The sequence below is a fragment of the Ceratina calcarata genome, unplaced genomic scaffold, assembly GCF_001652005.2.
Source record: "Ceratina calcarata isolate Rehan_Ccalc_2016 unplaced genomic scaffold, ASM165200v1 scaffold397.2, whole genome shotgun sequence".
NCBI lineage: Eukaryota > Metazoa > Arthropoda > Insecta > Hymenoptera > Apidae > Ceratina > Ceratina calcarata.
In genome coordinates, this window is record NW_017163090.1 from 600,694 (window position 1) to 617,996 (window position 17,303).

General features: G+C 36.0%; 3 protein-coding genes and 1 non-coding gene across 10 annotated transcripts in view; 3 read left to right on the forward strand and 1 right to left on the reverse strand.

Annotated features, from left to right (window-relative positions):
- Positions 1-841: 841 nt before the first annotated feature.
- Positions 842-12,074, forward strand: LOC113464524 (uncharacterized). Of its 3 annotated transcripts, XM_026814725.1 has the most exons (4): positions 4,418-5,290; positions 5,594-5,715; positions 6,410-8,168; positions 8,238-12,074. In XM_026814725.1, exons 1-4 carry the CDS (start codon positions 5,168-5,170, stop codon positions 11,952-11,954), a joined length of 5,721 nt encoding a protein of 1,906 aa, XP_026670526.1. In that variant the 5' UTR covers positions 4,418-5,167; the 3' UTR covers positions 11,955-12,074. The 3 variants fall into 3 exon arrangements, with proteins under 3 accessions (XP_026670527.1, XP_026670526.1, XP_026670525.1); XM_026814724.1 differs by having other exon boundaries at positions 4,419-5,290; positions 6,410-12,074; XM_026814726.1 differs by lacking the exons at positions 4,418-5,290; positions 5,594-5,715 and adding an exon at positions 842-934 and having other exon boundaries at positions 6,410-12,074.
- A 163-nt stretch (positions 12,075-12,237) lies between these two features.
- Positions 12,238-13,566, reverse strand: LOC108626332 (cytochrome c oxidase subunit 6A1, mitochondrial). The gene is made up of 3 exons (XM_018026931.2): positions 13,363-13,566; positions 12,963-13,114; positions 12,238-12,429 (listed from the first exon to the last, which is right to left on the reverse strand). Exons 1-3 carry the CDS (start codon positions 13,487-13,489, stop codon positions 12,346-12,348), a joined length of 363 nt encoding a protein of 120 aa, XP_017882420.1. The 5' UTR covers positions 13,490-13,566; the 3' UTR covers positions 12,238-12,345.
- A 786-nt stretch (positions 13,567-14,352) lies between these two features.
- The window catches only part of S6KL (ribosomal protein S6 kinase like), a 44,611-nt gene continuing 41,660 nt past the window's right edge, over positions 14,353-17,303 (forward strand). Inside the window, exons 1-9 of one of the 5 annotated variants that reach the window (XM_026814736.1) lie at positions 14,353-14,522; positions 14,629-14,942; positions 15,454-15,515; positions 15,606-15,700; positions 15,777-16,044; positions 16,115-16,199; positions 16,272-16,379; positions 16,452-16,610; positions 16,684-16,772. In XM_026814736.1, the coding sequence (XP_026670537.1) occupies positions 14,921-14,942; positions 15,454-15,515; positions 15,606-15,700; positions 15,777-16,044; positions 16,115-16,199; positions 16,272-16,379; positions 16,452-16,610; positions 16,684-16,772 (888 nt within the window). In that variant the 5' untranslated portion in view covers positions 14,353-14,522; positions 14,629-14,920. The other 4 variants (XM_018027004.2, XM_018027003.2, XM_026814737.1 and 1 more) reach the window with 4 other exon arrangements.
- Positions 16,981-17,052, forward strand: TRNAW-CCA (transfer RNA tryptophan (anticodon CCA)). The gene has a single exon. It is a non-coding gene; the product is annotated as a tRNA-Trp (tRNA).

The window sequence follows — 17,303 nt, forward strand, 5'->3', positions numbered from 1 at the left end:
ATATTGTGTTGCGAAATTAAAAGTTCTCAACCCCGTGTAGTAATAAATTGTATTAGTTGAATATATGTAATTACAACGCGACGGAAATTGTATAATAATAAATGTTTTATATTCTTCTGGACGAACACAACTTCATAAGAGGTTCTTTATATTAGAATGATTTCTAACCCAAAGAATAAAATTATTCAAGAAAGCGTTAGTGAGAGAGATTAAGATAAGAAAAAGTATTCTAAGAAAGCTCGGAGATGCATTTCTACAATAAAAGTGTACAACTATTTACAATTTTGTTTCACGATCAGTTATACCGTCCCTACTTTTCTTACGTTAGTATAGAGATAAAGAATAAAAGAACTGCAACATTCCGACGGAATTTATGCGAACGATCTATCTGAGTAAGCACAATGGGGCACGTACGGCAGAATACCGGTAGTAATGTGATAGTTTGTTTACGAAGCAATTCTACGTAAAAACGATAGCGACTAGCAACGATGGAGAAGAAACAGGACCACCGGAGTTGATTTTTCTCGTCACAATCATTTGTTTGGCGTCGAACATGTCGACGAGATCACGCGCGTACACGATAGACCAATACTAACCAGTTTAAATCCGAAATCGTGAGTCCTAAGCGCCACTTCAGCTAGATATCTGTAAGGACGTTTGGCCTATCCCCACCAGCAAAAAAGGGCTTCAAGTCCAAGTTGCAGGGTAGGTAGATACATACCAGTCCTATTGGTAAGCGGTCAGTATGAGTGTACGGTGGCCTACGGGAGGAGGCGCGAAGTAGAAGATACGCACGTTTATTCCTAAGTAAAAGCTAATATTGTGGAAAAAGTGATATTGCTAGATACAAAGTTCAAGTGTGCATATGATTGCTGTGTAACTAGGCTGTGAAAACAAGATTTTGAACATACAATTGATCCCGAGATATACATAGGTATGTTTGTCATGGCTTCAGAGAAAAATTTTTTTACGAATGTTCATGTACGAATACAATGTTGCAATGTATGTTTTTCAACCAGGAAATAGACTCTTACAGAATGCCGAATGATCCTGAGATATTTTTGCTTTTAACGGGTTAAACAACTGTGTAGAAGTGACAGTTTGAAATAGTTCGTAACGAACTGTACGTGTATTTTATTTTTCATCTGGAATTTACTGAAAAACCAGTGTCCTTATTGTACATGTGCATATGCATGTGACCACGTGCGGCAGAGAGCGATCTTCACTTGTTCGAGCATGGAAATAAGATTTTTGTAGCACGTCGTAGTATTTAATTTTCTTTGTCTGTACAATGTGTATAAAAAGTGCAGTCGCTTTTGATGTAGGCTGTGTAGGGAATAGGCTTTAGTTACTTACACGATTCTTTTTCTGCAGGTAATCTTTGATATGTCTTCTTATTTCCTTCGTTCTTCTTATTCTTATTTTCTTCGTTCCTCTCGAAATGTTAATCATGATTAGATTAGATGAATGAGATCTTAATGAATTTCCTAATTTATTAATCTGCATGTAGACAGTTTTTAAAAATTATTCTTTAAATAATAACTCTCGATTTAGTGGATATACTTTGTCCACAAACTTTTTTCAAATTTTTATTTCTCGTCTATTTGAAATCATTCCCCCAATCGTCTTCACATGAGTTTTTTATAATACGTCTTTCAGAACATTACTGTTCTAGTATTACGTAGAAATATTTCTGAATAGAAAGCTCCCCTTGTCTCTTGTCAGTATTTAAATCGCTTTGCGTGCATTCATTAATCAATGAAGATTGATGTTTTTAATCTGTCAGAGTTTTTGTTTCCGAGGTCAATTATTATCATACTTCCGGTGATAAGAAAGGAATCATGCTCATCTCATTACGAATTAACGTGACGCATTCAATATTAATTTGTTATCGCGATGTATCGTTCTCAAGTCGAAGCTGTACGCTTTACAATTCTAGAGTAGTAGATCGTGAATAAAAGGGAAAGCATTTTAATTCAACGGTACTACTGTTATATAACACTATGTTGCATTCAAAGCATGACGCGATAGAAATTTTGTCGTTATATTCCACAAGACAATATTGCTCGGCGTGTTTTATTCGAAGTCGTGTGAATACAATAAGTCTTGTGTACAAGAACAAAGCTAAAAGGCAATACTGAATTATGAGCCTTTATGTGCCCCGTCTCGTATTCGGGTTTTTCGGAGAAAAAAAACCCAGTAAGGGTGAGGAAATCCTTGAGAAAAAAGGGCTCGACATAGTTTTGGAGAAATGGGGTCCAGACTCAGGTACATTGAGAGGTAATAGTTCTGGCGTCAAGATTGGGACCGATAAGGGTTGATTGGCGACAGTTTCAAATATTTTAGAGCTAAACTTCCAGCGAAAGTGTCTCGAAATTATGTTTCACCTTACAATCCTAAAATTTGTAAAGACTACAAATCTCTTCGACAGTAATATATTTTTGTCATTTAATTTTCGTGGTTACTACAAAAACCGTTAACAGCGGCCCGCTTTTCTCTGCTAATTAGCAGAGGGTAATCTTTTATGCCCTGGTTTTCACGGTGACACAAGAGGCTGGTAGACGCACGTCCATGGGTAGGCGTAGGTCCGAATTTATAGTCGTTTCTCAGTTATCAGTTCTCAATCTCAGTTCTCAATCTCAGTTCTCAACTGCTTGTTGCATATATATATGTTTCGTGATACATGATGTAAGAGGACTAGGAATTTATTTTATTATTATATTATAAACTTCAATCGTTATGATCAGCGAAACTTTATTCAACAAAACAGCGAAAGCCGGAAAAATGAGTATGATGTGACTCGGTCAACAATCGACTAAAAAGTGCCCCCTCAATTGTCCTTCGGTCCTTTTTTCCAAATGCGTTCTACGCAAGACTTTTCCTAACGGACCGGACCCTCTGCGTCGTTTTCGGGCCTTACACCAAACATTCGAGTCCCAACGCATAAACATCTGGTTTCCATCATTTTGCGCCTTCGCTCTCTAGTTGCCTACCTGCTATTTACTCTTACATATTCTCGATTTTCATCAATCGTATATCACGAATACAAAAATATGCAACAAACAGATGAGAACTGAGAAACGACTATAAATTCGAACCGTAAATGGGAAAAGCATACTGAGTATACAGTAATCGGTCCCTTCTCATATCGCTCTATCAATGGGTATAAACAAATGTGTCAGAGCCCAAACATCTACTTTTCTGTTTACAAAGTTATCAGAGTCCAATCATGCTCTGCTGACAAATTTACGATTGATTTAATTTTGTCGTGCAACTCCTAAAAAGATCATTGTATTTCCTTTCCTAATTCATGAAAGGGCCCCTCACAACTTTTCCATCCTTTTAAAATGCATTCTCAAATACTACAACCACTTGATTGCTATCAGGTTACCACCGATCGAGCCCGGAAAACCCAAGGCCATAAAACTGCAATATTTATGACTTCCCGAAAAACCGCCTGTCTTGTACGTGTCCTCCGGTCCCATTTACCCATCTCGGAAAAGCTCCCTTCTTCTAAGAATCTCCCTACCAACGGGCTACCGCCCTTAAAAACTAGTATAAGAGAAGGCCCTTCCAGAGCCAAAGACACAGTTGTCAGTCAGATTCTAACTCGGTTCGCGAGACTTTGTGTAAGGAACAACTCAGTAATAAACTCTTAAAAAAGGAACCCAGTCTTGTTTCTCTGGGATTCGACGACAATTTAAAATTGAACTATAAGAGGAATAGGACGAAAGCTCAATTAGAAAGGCGTCAAATGATAGAGTCCAGACGCCCAGCCGATCGGGACCCGAACTGTTTATTTAGAATAAGATCGATAATGGAACGCATGGTCTTCTCGGTGGATGATGTCATGAGACTGGGACTCGATGGACCCAGGCACTTTTTAGTCAGCCCTTGACTAGCACGCATCGTCTTTTTGCGCCTATGCCGAATTATTTAATACAGTTGGATTTTCAAGACATAGTGTGTATTTCTTACAGAAGTTAAAACGCTTGATTAAAAAAGCACAAATCTTAGGTCAGAGTCTACGTTTAACGAAATACAAGCTACGTGTAAGCTAAGACTTTATTCAACGCTCAAAAATATCGCAGACTTTATTTTCCATATACGACGTGTTCGCTGTTACACGTTTGGACGCTCGCAAAGAACTATCCTGCTTCGACACGTCGCTCTCTCAGCATCCTTCTCAAGAGGGTGAAAGTACGTCGTAGCCTTATCGGCCTGGCCCAAACAATGTGGCCCGAGACTCGGGCATCTGGTTTCTATCAAGCTGGCACTTATATGGAATCAAATTTCTTGGCTCTGAATTTTTTAGCTTGTTTTAACAATAAATTATTTAATGTTGATCTTCGTAGTAAAGTTTCAATTTTCATTAATTACTTCACCTACTGCACAATTTTCTTTAATATCAAACTGTTAATTTAAAAATGAATAATGACTCCTCTTGTTCAGTTATATCGACGTATTTATGACTATTTATCATCTAGCTTTGAGGAACTCGATAATGCCGATGGCACATGTCCTCATGTGTGTAATCTCAACAGCGAGCACCAATTATGGTACGCCAAGTAATCATACGTATTCATATTATTCACTTTGTTTGGGTCAAAGTGCGAATGGCAGTCACAAATAAAAGAAGCCTATTGGTCTACTAAAGATAATAATCTTCGTTTGATACCGGGATATGCCTATAAAATGAAGAAAGACCATTCTTTGGAGTTAGTATTTGTCGAACGAGTGAGCGAGTTCCGAGCCAAAAGTCTGGAATCGTCATGATACTTTAATAAATAATACAAGAATTGTATATTAAAATCCTGAAGATTCATTGCAGTAGTGAAGGCAATTATATAGTTTACATTCGTCTTTAGTGAACGTTCTTTTTTTCCGATTACGTATTTTGAACAAAAGACAGTCAGGAAGGAGGGGATTTCGATCGTAAAAATCGTTGCTGAGCTATTAAAAACGAGCGGTGACGGTTGTAAAACGAGCGTGACACACGATTCCTTGAAATCGACCATCGTAGAACACTGATAATATCGTTATCGCCACCTCCTGCTCTTAGCTGGCATAAATAGAAACGAAGTCCAGTATCTCAGAATTAATCGGTCGAATCGTTTAACGCGGGAGGGATCAACAGAGGGTATTAAACAGACGTTAATTTGTGACGATGCCGACAACTACACGAACAGCATCGGTTACATCGTGCGATGGCATGCACTTCGCCAATTTCGTCTTGAAACATTGGCTTTATTCTATCGGACCAGCTCGCCGTGTCGAAGTATTGAAAAAGGTGCGATCTACATACATATATGTATACTCTTTGTTGTGCCTCTTGGGCAAGGCAAAGACAAGATACCCGCTTTTTTTCTCAGTGTTTATAAACTGGGAGTAATAAGTTGGGACGTACCTGACGAATCGAAACGAAGCATGACTGTAACGTAACGTTAATAGGTATCGTCATCCGCGGTGTAGGTCTTTTATTTTCTTTTACATTTTTCTTGTTACCTGCGAATCCCCTGTGGTGATTACCTAATTAGTTCGGCGATATTACGGGAATCTGATCTTAAAACGCGGTACGTACTGTTTGTTTTAGTTGAGGATTGGTCTGCAGAGTTTGAGACTATCACGAAGACAAGTACACTATGCCTTGGTACAGTTATTAGCGTCGAGAACGTGCGTGATCCTTGTGCGGGAACCATTCCATAAGAGACAAGGGTAAATTTTTCATTGTAATAATTAATCACTTCTTGAGATCATCGTAAATATGACGAAAATACGATGTTAGATTTTGAAAAGAGACTTCAAGTAGCCGTAGTGTAACGGGAAATTAATAGGTAAAAATTTTAATATTCATATAAATATTACGCGACCATAAAGGGGACTCACATATGTAAATGTAACAAGCAAGTAAGTATGCGTACAGACGGTTATTATTCAGCGCGTGCTGCGACTGAACAATCGATGAATTGAAACTTGAGAAAGAATGCATGGGATGTCTAGACATTTCTTTAAAAATAATAACAAGCGATGCAGACGAGGAATGATGTAATGGACTAGAATAAACCTTTAAAACGAAATAATATTCGATGTTCCGAGGAAATGATGCATGTCAATAATAAGTTTTTCAGTAAATTCTAGAGATGTTTTATTCGTACATGACACATTACAGAAAATTATTTTTTGTCTAAATATTAACCCTTAGACTGTAAAGAACGGTGATTTGCAGTATATTTAAATTATATGTCAAAATCATTGATAACGCTGAACATGAATTCTTTTAAATTTTTTAAAGAACTATTATAGACTAAAAAATGCATTAGACAGGAAATATTGTTTTAATTCATTCACAGTCTAAGGGTTCAAATCAACAGATTGAATCCACGTTAATGCCATAATATTTCTATTTTAGATCAAAAATTCCAAAGGAAGAAATTGAAGAAATAGAAATTTTTGATTCAGATAGTTCATTTGTTGAAGAACGTTCTCAGGAGAAATACGAGGATGTACCAAAACTGGATACACCGAAGTTTATCGGAAAAGGTCATGATCAAAGAATAGATGGTATGAATGTATATGAAGTTTTATCGTCAAATAGCAATCGGGACTACATTTTTCATAAGTCAGAGAAATCACCAGCAATAATGCATCCTTTTGAAGAAGCTTTAATGCAATTTGAATCAGTTGTTCCAACGAAAATGAACAGAAAATCATGCAGTAAGCGAAAAAGTTCTGCCACTGTCTCGTTGGATATAAAGAAAAGGTCTTGCGAACATGCGAACCACGTTACCGTTATAGAAAATAAGAGTAGCATAAGTGAAGAAACAGTTCCTAATGAAGCATTAGCTAAGGTAGAGATAAATACAATCCAAATGGCTGATGAAGTTAAAAAGGGTCGTATAAAATTAAATCTGAACTCTTGTTATAGCAATAAATCTAGCAACTACGTAAAGTCAGAGGCTTATAAAAAAGTAGATAGTACAAAATTGGACGATGACAAGGAATTACGTGTTGTAAATATTAACGTAAATTCTGCAGCGAATAGAAATAAGTACTCCAAATACAGAAGGAATGAATATGTATTGGCTGGTACCGAAGCAACGGCATTTGAATATGATGCATTGACAACGTTAGACCGCAAACAAAGAAAACGAAGGTCCGTTAGTCAGAATACGAACAGGCACCGGAGAAGAAGGATATCCAGTAAATTCCGTACATATTTTGGAGATTGCATTACTATAAGCGAAGACGAGCAAGAACGGGATATATTAAAGACGACATATAAAAGGAGAAAAAAATTAGTTTCTATAAACTCGTGTGATTCTGGAGTATCTGTTACTAATGAAAACGGAATCGTAGTTGACGTACAAGTTTACAAAGATATCCAAATAGCGATACCCGAATCAACGATGAATGACACATCTTCTGAAACAGAAAATAGTGTAACAATTGATGGACCAAAGGAAAACATCCTAGCGCATTCAGTAATGAATGCAACCATAGAAAATACTAATATACATGACGAATCGGAAGAAGAGAATAATAGAGAAACAGTAATAAAAGTACATTCGTCAATGGCTGAAACATCTGATGAAAATACTTTTAAGAAGACTATTGTGCATTTTAATGAATGCAATAAATCAAATGAGATTGTGGAAGATAAAAACAATGAGATACAAAATGAGGCACAAGCAAGAACGCAGAAATCAATCGACTTAATTGACGAGGGCATATGTCTATCAGATTTTTCAAAACCACCCCAAGTAACCGAGAGATTAGTAATCAGTGTTCCTATATCAGAAACGGAAGCAGAAGAGAACGGTACTACGTTATGTTTGGACATGCCAGATATTTCTACCTCAGACGATGAATTAGTCATAAATGAAGATGCGTTTGACGTTCACGAAAGTACAGTAGATACTACAGGTTTAAATAAACATGATCATGTAGATATTATCGAAAGTTGCGAGGTTCCATCAGAAAAGGATCTCCATAAAATCAAGGAAGATGTAATCAAAAGTCTTACCGATGAAACAGTCGGCGAAAATTTGAATTCAACAAATACGTCAGAAGTAAAAACAGAACTAATTGTTGCCGATGAAATGACCGGCGAAAACTTAAAATCAATAAATACGCCAGAAGTAAAAACAGAACTAATTGTTGCCGATGAAATGACCAGCGAAAACGTGAATTCGACAAATATGCCAGAAGTAAAAACAGAACTAATTGTTGCCGATGAAATGACCAGCGAAAACGTGAATTCGACAAATACGCCAGAAGTAAAAACAGAAGTAATTGTTGCCGATGAAGTGACCAGCGAAAATTTGAATTCGACAAATACGCCAGAAGTACAAACAGAAATACAAGATAGTGAAGAAGAAGTACCATTGATCTCTACTGGCGGAAATGACGCGGATACAAATTTTGTTCCATCATCTATTACAAACCAGGAAATTGAATTTATTTCTGTGAATAGCGTAGAGTGTACGTCGAATGATGAACCAGCAGTGGAAGAAACGACTGAGCTAAACGATACCTCCGTAGAAAAAACGAGTCAATTAGACCAAGTTCCTCAACCTAAATTAAGAATTCTGTCTAGTGCAGAATTGGGTTCCAGATGGTGTCCTACACCTATGAATCCCGTTACGACTGTCGTTCAGTTTTCTTCTGCAATGACGTCACAGGATCTACCGATATATATTACTTCTGTCGGAACGTCAGCGACGCAAACCGTACATGCGACGTCCATGATTACTGTACCTGTATCTGCAACTACCGCAAAAGCGACATTTTCTAACAATACGAACACGGATGTAGTAAAATTGTCAACATCGGTGTATAGTGTTTTGTGCGGGATATATCATTTAATCAAAAACATTCGTACAACACCGACGAATGATTTTAATTACGATAAATACTTATGCACAGAATTTCAGAAACTATTGAAAAAACTGAACCTTGATAATTACATTGCATTAATAAAAGCAGTTATACTTGTACTTAATAGAGAAACGTCATTATCGCCACCATTATCTTTAACAGAGTTGCTGGGTTACTCATCTTTACTTAACAAGTTATATATTCGCAATTCTCGCAAGCTTAGACTAGATGGAAGGCCTACAGATCAGGAAATATCGCTCCAAGGTGTGCACTACAATGAACAAATTGAGAACACAGTTACATCTGTAGAATCTATGTTGCAATACTTATGGTCCACACATAAAAAATATATGAAATATACAGCATATTCTAAAGGAACACGGCAAAATCTTCAAGATAATGTCAACTTGCAAACTCAGACTAATTTTCAAAATAACACTTCAATGAATCCTATAGTTGCCAATAATCAGGTAACACCGAACGTTAGTGCAGTGCGAACACAAAATCCTATTATTCAGGAACAAATACGTTTAAATAGTCATGTTGCTCAACCACTGACGAATTTTCATGTTAGGCAACAATTATCACATCCTTCGATGGGTATGCACGAGCAAAGAAAGTTACATGCCTCTACCGTACCAGCGTCAAATCTAAGGTTTCCACATCAAAATGTCCTGCCAACCGTTACTCAGAGCATTCCTCAGATCAACCTTCAAAACGTTCCTAAAACCGTATCTCAGAATATCCCTAAAACCACTCCTCAGGATGTTTCTCAATCCACCCTTCAAAATGTTTCCCTAACCGCCTTTCAGAGATTTACTCAAACCGCCTTTCAGAAATTTACTCAAACCACACTTCAGAATGTTCCTCAAACCAGCCTTCAGAATGTTCCTCAAACCGCCCTACAGAATGTTCCTCAATCCACCCTTCAGAATGTTTCTCAAATCAGCCTACAGAATGTTCCTCAATCCACCCTTCAGAATGTTTCTCAAACCACCCTTCAGAATGTTTCTCAAATCAGCCTACAGAATGTTCCTCAATCCACCCTTCAGAATGTTTCTCAAACCACCCTTCAGAATGTTTCTCAAATCAGCCTACAGAATGTTCCTCAATCCACCCTTCAGAATGTTTCTCAAACCACCTATCAAAATGTTTCTCAAACCAGCCTTCAGAATGTTTCTCAAATCACCAATGTTCCTCAAAATATTCCGCAAAGATATTCATTATATAACGCTGGAAGGATACCGAGGTACCCAGTACCACAAAATATGCAACCGGCACATATTAATGTACAGAAAGCATGTGGGTCTACTGTAAATCAACCGTATCAATATGTAAGGCAACCACCTATGTACCATCCATCAATGTATAGGCAATCACCATCTGCGTATAACATGTCGCAGGGCGCACATTTACAAAATTCTCCACAAAATACGCAAAATTACATTCCGAAACCTGTACGAGATCTGAACACAGGCAATGCAAATGCATCGCAATTGGCGCCAAGCACTATGTCACAAAGTGAGCAAGTACTTGCGAATGCTGTTACAACGCGAACTACACAAAATTATACAATTAATAAATATGTATCGGCTCAACATGCACAGAATGTCCGTCAATCGAGAATGACAAATCCGACAGCTCTTACAACACAGACACAAAATCCGCAAATGTCATTAGAATCAATGACAAACATGTTTGGTATATTAAAATATTTGACTGATATTCAGAAGCTTGTGCTGATAGAGCAGATAGAGTATTACTTCAGGTGTACCAGTTGGTTGCAACAAGAGTTTACACCGCAACAGTGGCATCTTATTAACATGCAAAGAAACTTATTACTTCAATTTCAAAGGCTTTTGAAATGCTTGGTGGAGAAATCTGTGAAACAACTTTTGCCGGAAAAATGTGAAGAGAATGCTATTGAAACGAATGTAGTTACGAACATCTTGATCGAAGTTCCAAAAATACTAAAAATTACAGTAAAAGAAAATGACGGGATGCAATGCCAAGTTGAAGTACCTCAGACCAAACAAGAAGCAACGAATAACAATCAACACAACTTAGACATTGCTGTAACGCAGAGTCAGCTTGAAGAACGAAACGAAGTAGTTGACATGTCGCAGAATAAAGGTGTATCAAATGAAACAGAAGTACGGAATAGTAAAATATTTGATAAGAACGTTTTGGAGGAAAACATTCCGTCTCAGTCAAATATCCAAGACCCAACATTGAACAGTAATCATCAAAGACATGAAGCAGAAAGGGAATCGACGAATTTCGAGAACACCGAAGTACAGAATTTAGAGAGAAGCAGTAAAAATAATCTTCAGCAGTCAAGTCCACATTTAGTTACCGTAGAAGTTGGTCCTGATAAAGTAACTGTTATTGACACTAATAATATTGATATAGATAAACCAGGAACTGAAAAGGATAAGGAAATTGAAAATGATGTTCAAGTTGCCCGTACGTTAGAATCTCCAAATGAAAGACTTCGAAAAGATGAGGAAATTAAGAATGAAGATATTCAAGTTGCCAGTACGTTAGTATCTCCAAATAAAAGACTTCGAAAGGATGAGGAAATTAACAATGAAGATGTTCAAGTTGTCAATACGTTAGAATTTCAAAATAAAAGACTTCGAAAGGATGAGGAAATTAGAAAGGAAGAGGTTCAAATTACGAATGTGCTAGAATCTCCGAATAAAAACCTTAAAAGGGAGGATCAAGATATTGAAAATGTTGCTAGTACGTCAGAATCTGCAAATGATGAGGTAATATATTTAAAAGAATGCTCAAGTGATTTTGAATACATTAATACCGTAGTTGTCGATGACGATGATGTTTCATCAGAAGAAAGTGCGGGGTGTAAAATTACGGATATCAGAAGCATATCAGAAGAAATATTTAATGTTAATGTAGACGAAGAGATTAAGGAATGTTTGCGTTGTAGAAAACCTAGTACCGTTTTGTGCGGTAACTGCTTAGTCGCTAGATATTGTTCTGAAAAATGTTCAACCCGACATTGGAAATATCATTTTAAAGACTGTAATTCTGTAGATAGGAACTATTCATATTAAGTTGCGTTTCACAGTAAAATATGATCTCGACTCTGTTACATTAGGCAGTATTCATTGTTCTCGTTTTGTATTCAAGTATAAATATATTAATAAGGATGTTTATTATATTATTTTATAAATTACCACTTTTTTTAAGGAAAAAGAATAAAAATACTTATTGAAGAAAATAAATGTTGTTCTACCAAGTAACAATACATATTTAATTTTCAATTGCCTGTCTCATGTAAGTTTGTAATATGTAGCTGTTGCAGGTAGGTAGTTTCCAAATGAGTGAATCAATTCATTTTTATTAATGTTTCCTTTTAAATATTTATTTTATTGCCAATTCAGCAATACAAGTTAACTGCATTTACATAGATACAAACTAGATATTTATAATTTTACAAAACAATTACTCTTCGTAACCAATACCTGGTATGTAATTTTGTTTAGGATTATGAAATAATGAATGTTTACCATCTCCCCATGGAAAACGCTATATAATAAACAAGAATGATTTTAATAGTTTCATCTTAGTAATCTTAATTTTCAATTTGCAATTCTTACCTTGTTCATAATTTTCAAATATTGATGAGCAACGAATGGGGGATGTTCTTCATGAGGATGTTCCTGGTGTCTCAAGTAAACATTAAGCATTGCAAGCGCAATTGTTGGGAAAGCAACGAAAAAAGTAATATTTCTCCATAGTTTTATAGGACCTGAAATCCCAAGTAAATTAAATGTTATTCTTATATAACAATTCGTCACAACCTACAACAGCATTCGGAGATCTAACGATATTCTGATAGAGGCAAGCATACACGTATGAATAACATTCCTCGATCTTATAATAAATAATACTCCAAACTTGATGAAATAAAAAGTTAAAGATAAAGAAATATTGCACAGAAGGATCTACTGTCTTCATATCACAAATTTCCATCTCTTAAATAATATAGTGACATACCATCTCCGGTAACATGTGATCGTTGCTCTACTGTTTTTACGTACTGTTCCATATATTCTTACCTTGTTCATAATTTTCAAATATTGATGAGCAACGAATGGGGGATGTTCTTCATGAGGATGTTCCTGGTGTCTCAAGTAAACATTAAGCATTGCAAGCGCAATTGTTGGGAAAGCAACGAAAAAAGTAATATTTCTCCATAGTTTTATAGGACCTGAAATCCCAAGTAAATTAAATGTTATTCTTATATAACAATTCGTCACAACCTACAACAGCATTCGGAGATCTAACGATATTCTGATAGAGGCAAGCATACACGTATGAATAACATTCCTCGATCTTATAATAAATAATACTCCAAACTTGATGAAATAAAAAGTTAAAGATAAAGAAATATTGCACAGAAGGATCTACTGTCTTCATATCACAAATTTCCATCTCTTAAATAATATAGTGACATACCATCTCCGGTAACATGTGATCGTTGCTCTACTGTTTTTACGTACTGTTCCATATAATTACGCGTAAACACTCGTCCAACTTGCCCAGCCTTGAGCAATTTCACCATGTTCATCGTCGGGGCAGCCATTATTACTACTACAACCTGACTGACTGCGACGACTGCGACCACTGCGACTGCTAGTGCTTGCTAGTGCTACTCTGCTACTTATCGTTAGGTTAAGATAATGGTATGAATATAGCTGTGAATGTTTCCGGCGGGCTTGGAGGGCCTTCTTTAAACATGGGAATAGTGAGAATGCAAAAAAATGGATGTTCCATTTGTTCAAGATTGTTCTAATTTAATGCTGGGAAAACTTAGTCACTTTGGACGGGAAATACATTGTTAGGAAATATTCTAAGAGTTCTTTTTAAGAGATCGTAGCTAATTTATAGAGAAGCATGTACAGCTTAAAAAGGAAGGTCAGTCTATTATCCGTAATGAATGGCCTGTCTATACGAACGAAAATCTTAAGGGTCGTAAATTTAAGTAGGTCCCAAAGGTTTGTTTGTATCACATGAAACCGTTTTCAACGGACTTTCCCATGTGCATGTGCGTACCACATAGATGAATCAATGCGGTGGGTCCCAACCCCAACGTGTTCCAACGGTTTGAGATGCTACCATCAACATCCACTAACCGGAGGGGTGTGGAATAAGTGTAGGAAAAGAAGCATCAGTTAACAGGGTGGAATTTAGCGTCCTATTGGACCCAAGATCACGAGAAAGGAGGCTTACCCCCAAAAGAATGGATCGTGGAAGGGATCATCGAGGGTTACTTAAAAAACACTCCATGGGTACCAACCTACTCCTACTTTCAAAGTTAACCGCTAGAATTTGTGCTGGCCACTGGTTGGCTAACGACATCGACTCTCTTCACTTTGTTGAGATACTCGTACGTAATTATTCTATCCTCCTAAAGATGCCGCTTGATGTATCTCATACTGTCTCATACTCATACCAGTGAATTCAACGTTATTCGTAGCTGATAAAGATAAAGCTTATCAACTCTTGGCTGGTATACAGCAAAAGAGAGAAAATTTTAGCGCTTCGTCAATGCATGTTTGACGGAAACATAATTTAGACAATTGAAGTAAATGAATAGGCAGTAGTGAAAATCATAGGTATGTTAAATGGCAATAAACTCTTCTATGGAATTTTTGAACGATTAGTTAGATGTTTATGTCTCACGATGTGTTAAAAAATTAATCGATTTTGCTTTTCTACCAGAAGGTTGGAAGTATAAATGTTTCAACGGTATAAATCGAACTTTTAATCGCACAATGACTTGAAATGTATCAAGGCATTGATAGATGGTTAGATAAAATTGTGATAGTTTTCTGATAATCGAGTATTGATTATATTTAAGTCGGTAGGTTAGTTTTACGAGGATGGAACGTTTATAAGAAAATAAGCCTAGCCTTGTGCGTCATCTGTCTAATGTTGGGTCACGTGACCGCTTATGCATACGTTTTAACTTCTAATAATTTAAATTGCACGTTACCTTAACAGTCGAGGTACAATGACATTAGTATTTCTTTCAAGTAAGAAAAAATATTAGTTATTACGGTATACAGCAGTATAACTAATATTGTAACATTAGAATTAGAGTCAAAGGAAATTAATTACTATTCGGATATAAGTCTTGTAAATTTTAGCTCACTGTAATTCATAACTAGCCTTATAAGCTATGTCAGCACATAATATGTAGCCTTATAAGTTATCGGAATAATTTAATTGGTCATCGTTTGTGAATATAGCGATAAGCTTTTTTTTTACATGAGAAATATACGTATATAATATATTTATCATTAATATATACGTGTATATGCACATACCACCTTACTCCCAAAATAATTTTATTCAGTAGATATTATTTTCAAATGTATCTGAATATTGAAAAATTAAATAAATAAAATACATTTACACTGAAGACTATGCACTTTATTATAATTTTATAATGCGTTTAATGTTAGACATAAACGAATACGATAATTATACTTGTTATATTTATTTAATCAGGGCAATATAATCTTAGTAGTCTAACATTTTCAGTTCGAATGGGTAATTCTGCTACAAAAAATAGTTGTCACAGCAATCAGAAGTATACTAGTCAGGTATACGTTGTTTAATATTGTTTAACATGAGCTTAAATAAAGTTTAAGTACCTCGTTCATGCTCACAAAAAGTAATCCTATTTTATATAGTACAGTCTTAGTGATATAATTGGAGGAAGTTGTATTGGGACACCACAGCCTGCACGCAAGCAAAATAAATCATGGTCACGTGCTTCCTGCAAAAGGTAGATTTTAATTAATTACAGCTAACAGATATATAACCAATGATATGTGACCAATTGCAATTGTTATATTTTGCAGTTGGAGTGAAGGTACACTGTACGATCCATTGGGCAGTTCAAAAACACTATGGCCAGTATCACGTTCCCAGGCTATGTTCCTTCCAGAATTTCAAATAAGACAAATATCACTGCAGACCGCTTATACATTTGTAAGCACAATAGCCAAAGGAGCTTATGGAAAGGTATATAAAATTCTGAAACAAGATACTGGCCAATTGTTCGCCTTGAAAGTAATCAGCAAGGCAAAAGTCGTAACAGAAAATGGTGTAATACAAGCTAAACAAGAAGTGAGTATACATATAAGCCAAGTGTTTATGTCCTGTTTATAGCGATATCTAAACTTATATGCATTGTCAGGTGTCTATACAAAAGCTGGTTGGTCATCATCCATTTATATTAGACGTAAATCATAGATGGCAAGGGAGGAAGACATTGTACATACGTAAGTCTATTGCACTTTTCTATTTTTCATTAGATATATTCATAAATCATTTCACTGGTTCATGGATTTCAGTAACTGATTATATCGGCGGAGGGGAATTATTCTCACTAGTTGATCAATGTGGCTCCCTGCCAGAAAACGTAGTTAGAATTTATGTGGCAGAAGTCGCTCTTGCTATTGGTAAGATTGTACGTTATTTCGAATTGATAATTAAATGTAACGTAGATGTTACAAGTGTTTTTTGTTTTAAAGACTTTTTGCACAACGCTGGTGTGGTACACAGGGACATAAAAGCTACAAATGTTCTATTGGATGACGAAGGCCACGCTGTGATAATTGACTTTGGTCTTGCAAAGTGGTTAAGCCATACTGAAAGAACTAATACGCTTTGTGGTACTCCAGAATACATGGGTAGGTACTGACAAGCCATTGGCGAAGTGCAGTGTTCATACTCGTATATTATATTTTTTGTTGTAACTTGTAGCACCCGAAATATTCAACAGACAGTATTATGGACAAGAGGTCGACTGGTGGTCCTTGGGAGTGTTGGCCTGCTTCATGCTTACAAATCAGGTATGTGCAACTTATTTGTTTATTGAAAAATGATAATTGGTGTTATAATTATTTCATCTAGCTGAAATAAAAAAAAGATAAAATGCGAAATGTAGAATGTAAATCTCAATTTATTAAGATAAAATTGCCAGCACATTAGATGTGTATTTTAAGTTAAGGTATTAGTAGCTGTTCATTATTAGCATTCTAAAAGAAGAATAGTCCAACTGACTCCGTGGCGCAACGGTAGCGCGTCTGACTCCAGATCAGAAGGTTGCGTGTTCAAATCACGTCGGGGTCAACAGTTCATTTTTATCATTTTCTTTTCGAAATTAAACAATTTCTCGTAATATAAAATCAATTTTCTGTATTCCAGTACCAATTACGTTTAATTTTCTTTTATTTTTGTTGTATCAAGGGATGATAGCATTCCGAAAGCAATTAATACATTTAGAGGAATGTCTTAGTGGTTAAAAAGTATTTTCATTACTTTAATAGAATTTATTAATAAGCATTATATTATCTCGATATTTAAGAATATTAAAAAAGCTG

Coding starts and splice junctions, on each gene's coding strand:
- LOC113464524 (XM_026814724.1), top strand. CDS start 5,168: ATGCCGACAACTACACGAACAGCATCGGTTACATCGTGCGATGGCATG. Junction 5,291..5,593: donor GTGTCGAAGTATTGAAAAAG/GTGCGATCTACA, acceptor TGTTTGTTTTAG/TTGAGGATTGGTCTGCAGAG. Junction 5,716..6,409: donor CCATTCCATAAGAGACAAGG/GTAAATTTTTCA, acceptor TTTCTATTTTAG/ATCAAAAATTCCAAAGGAAG.
- LOC108626332 (XM_018026931.2), bottom strand. CDS start 13,489: ATGGCTGCCCCGACGATGAACATGGTGAAATTGCTCAAGGCTGGGCAA. Junction 13,115..13,362: donor ATCACATGTTACCGGAGATG/GTATGTCACTAT, acceptor TTGGGATTTCAG/GTCCTATAAAACTATGGAGA. Junction 12,430..12,962: donor ATTTGAAAATTATGAACAAG/GTAAGAATATAT, acceptor TTTATTATATAG/CGTTTTCCATGGGGAGATGG.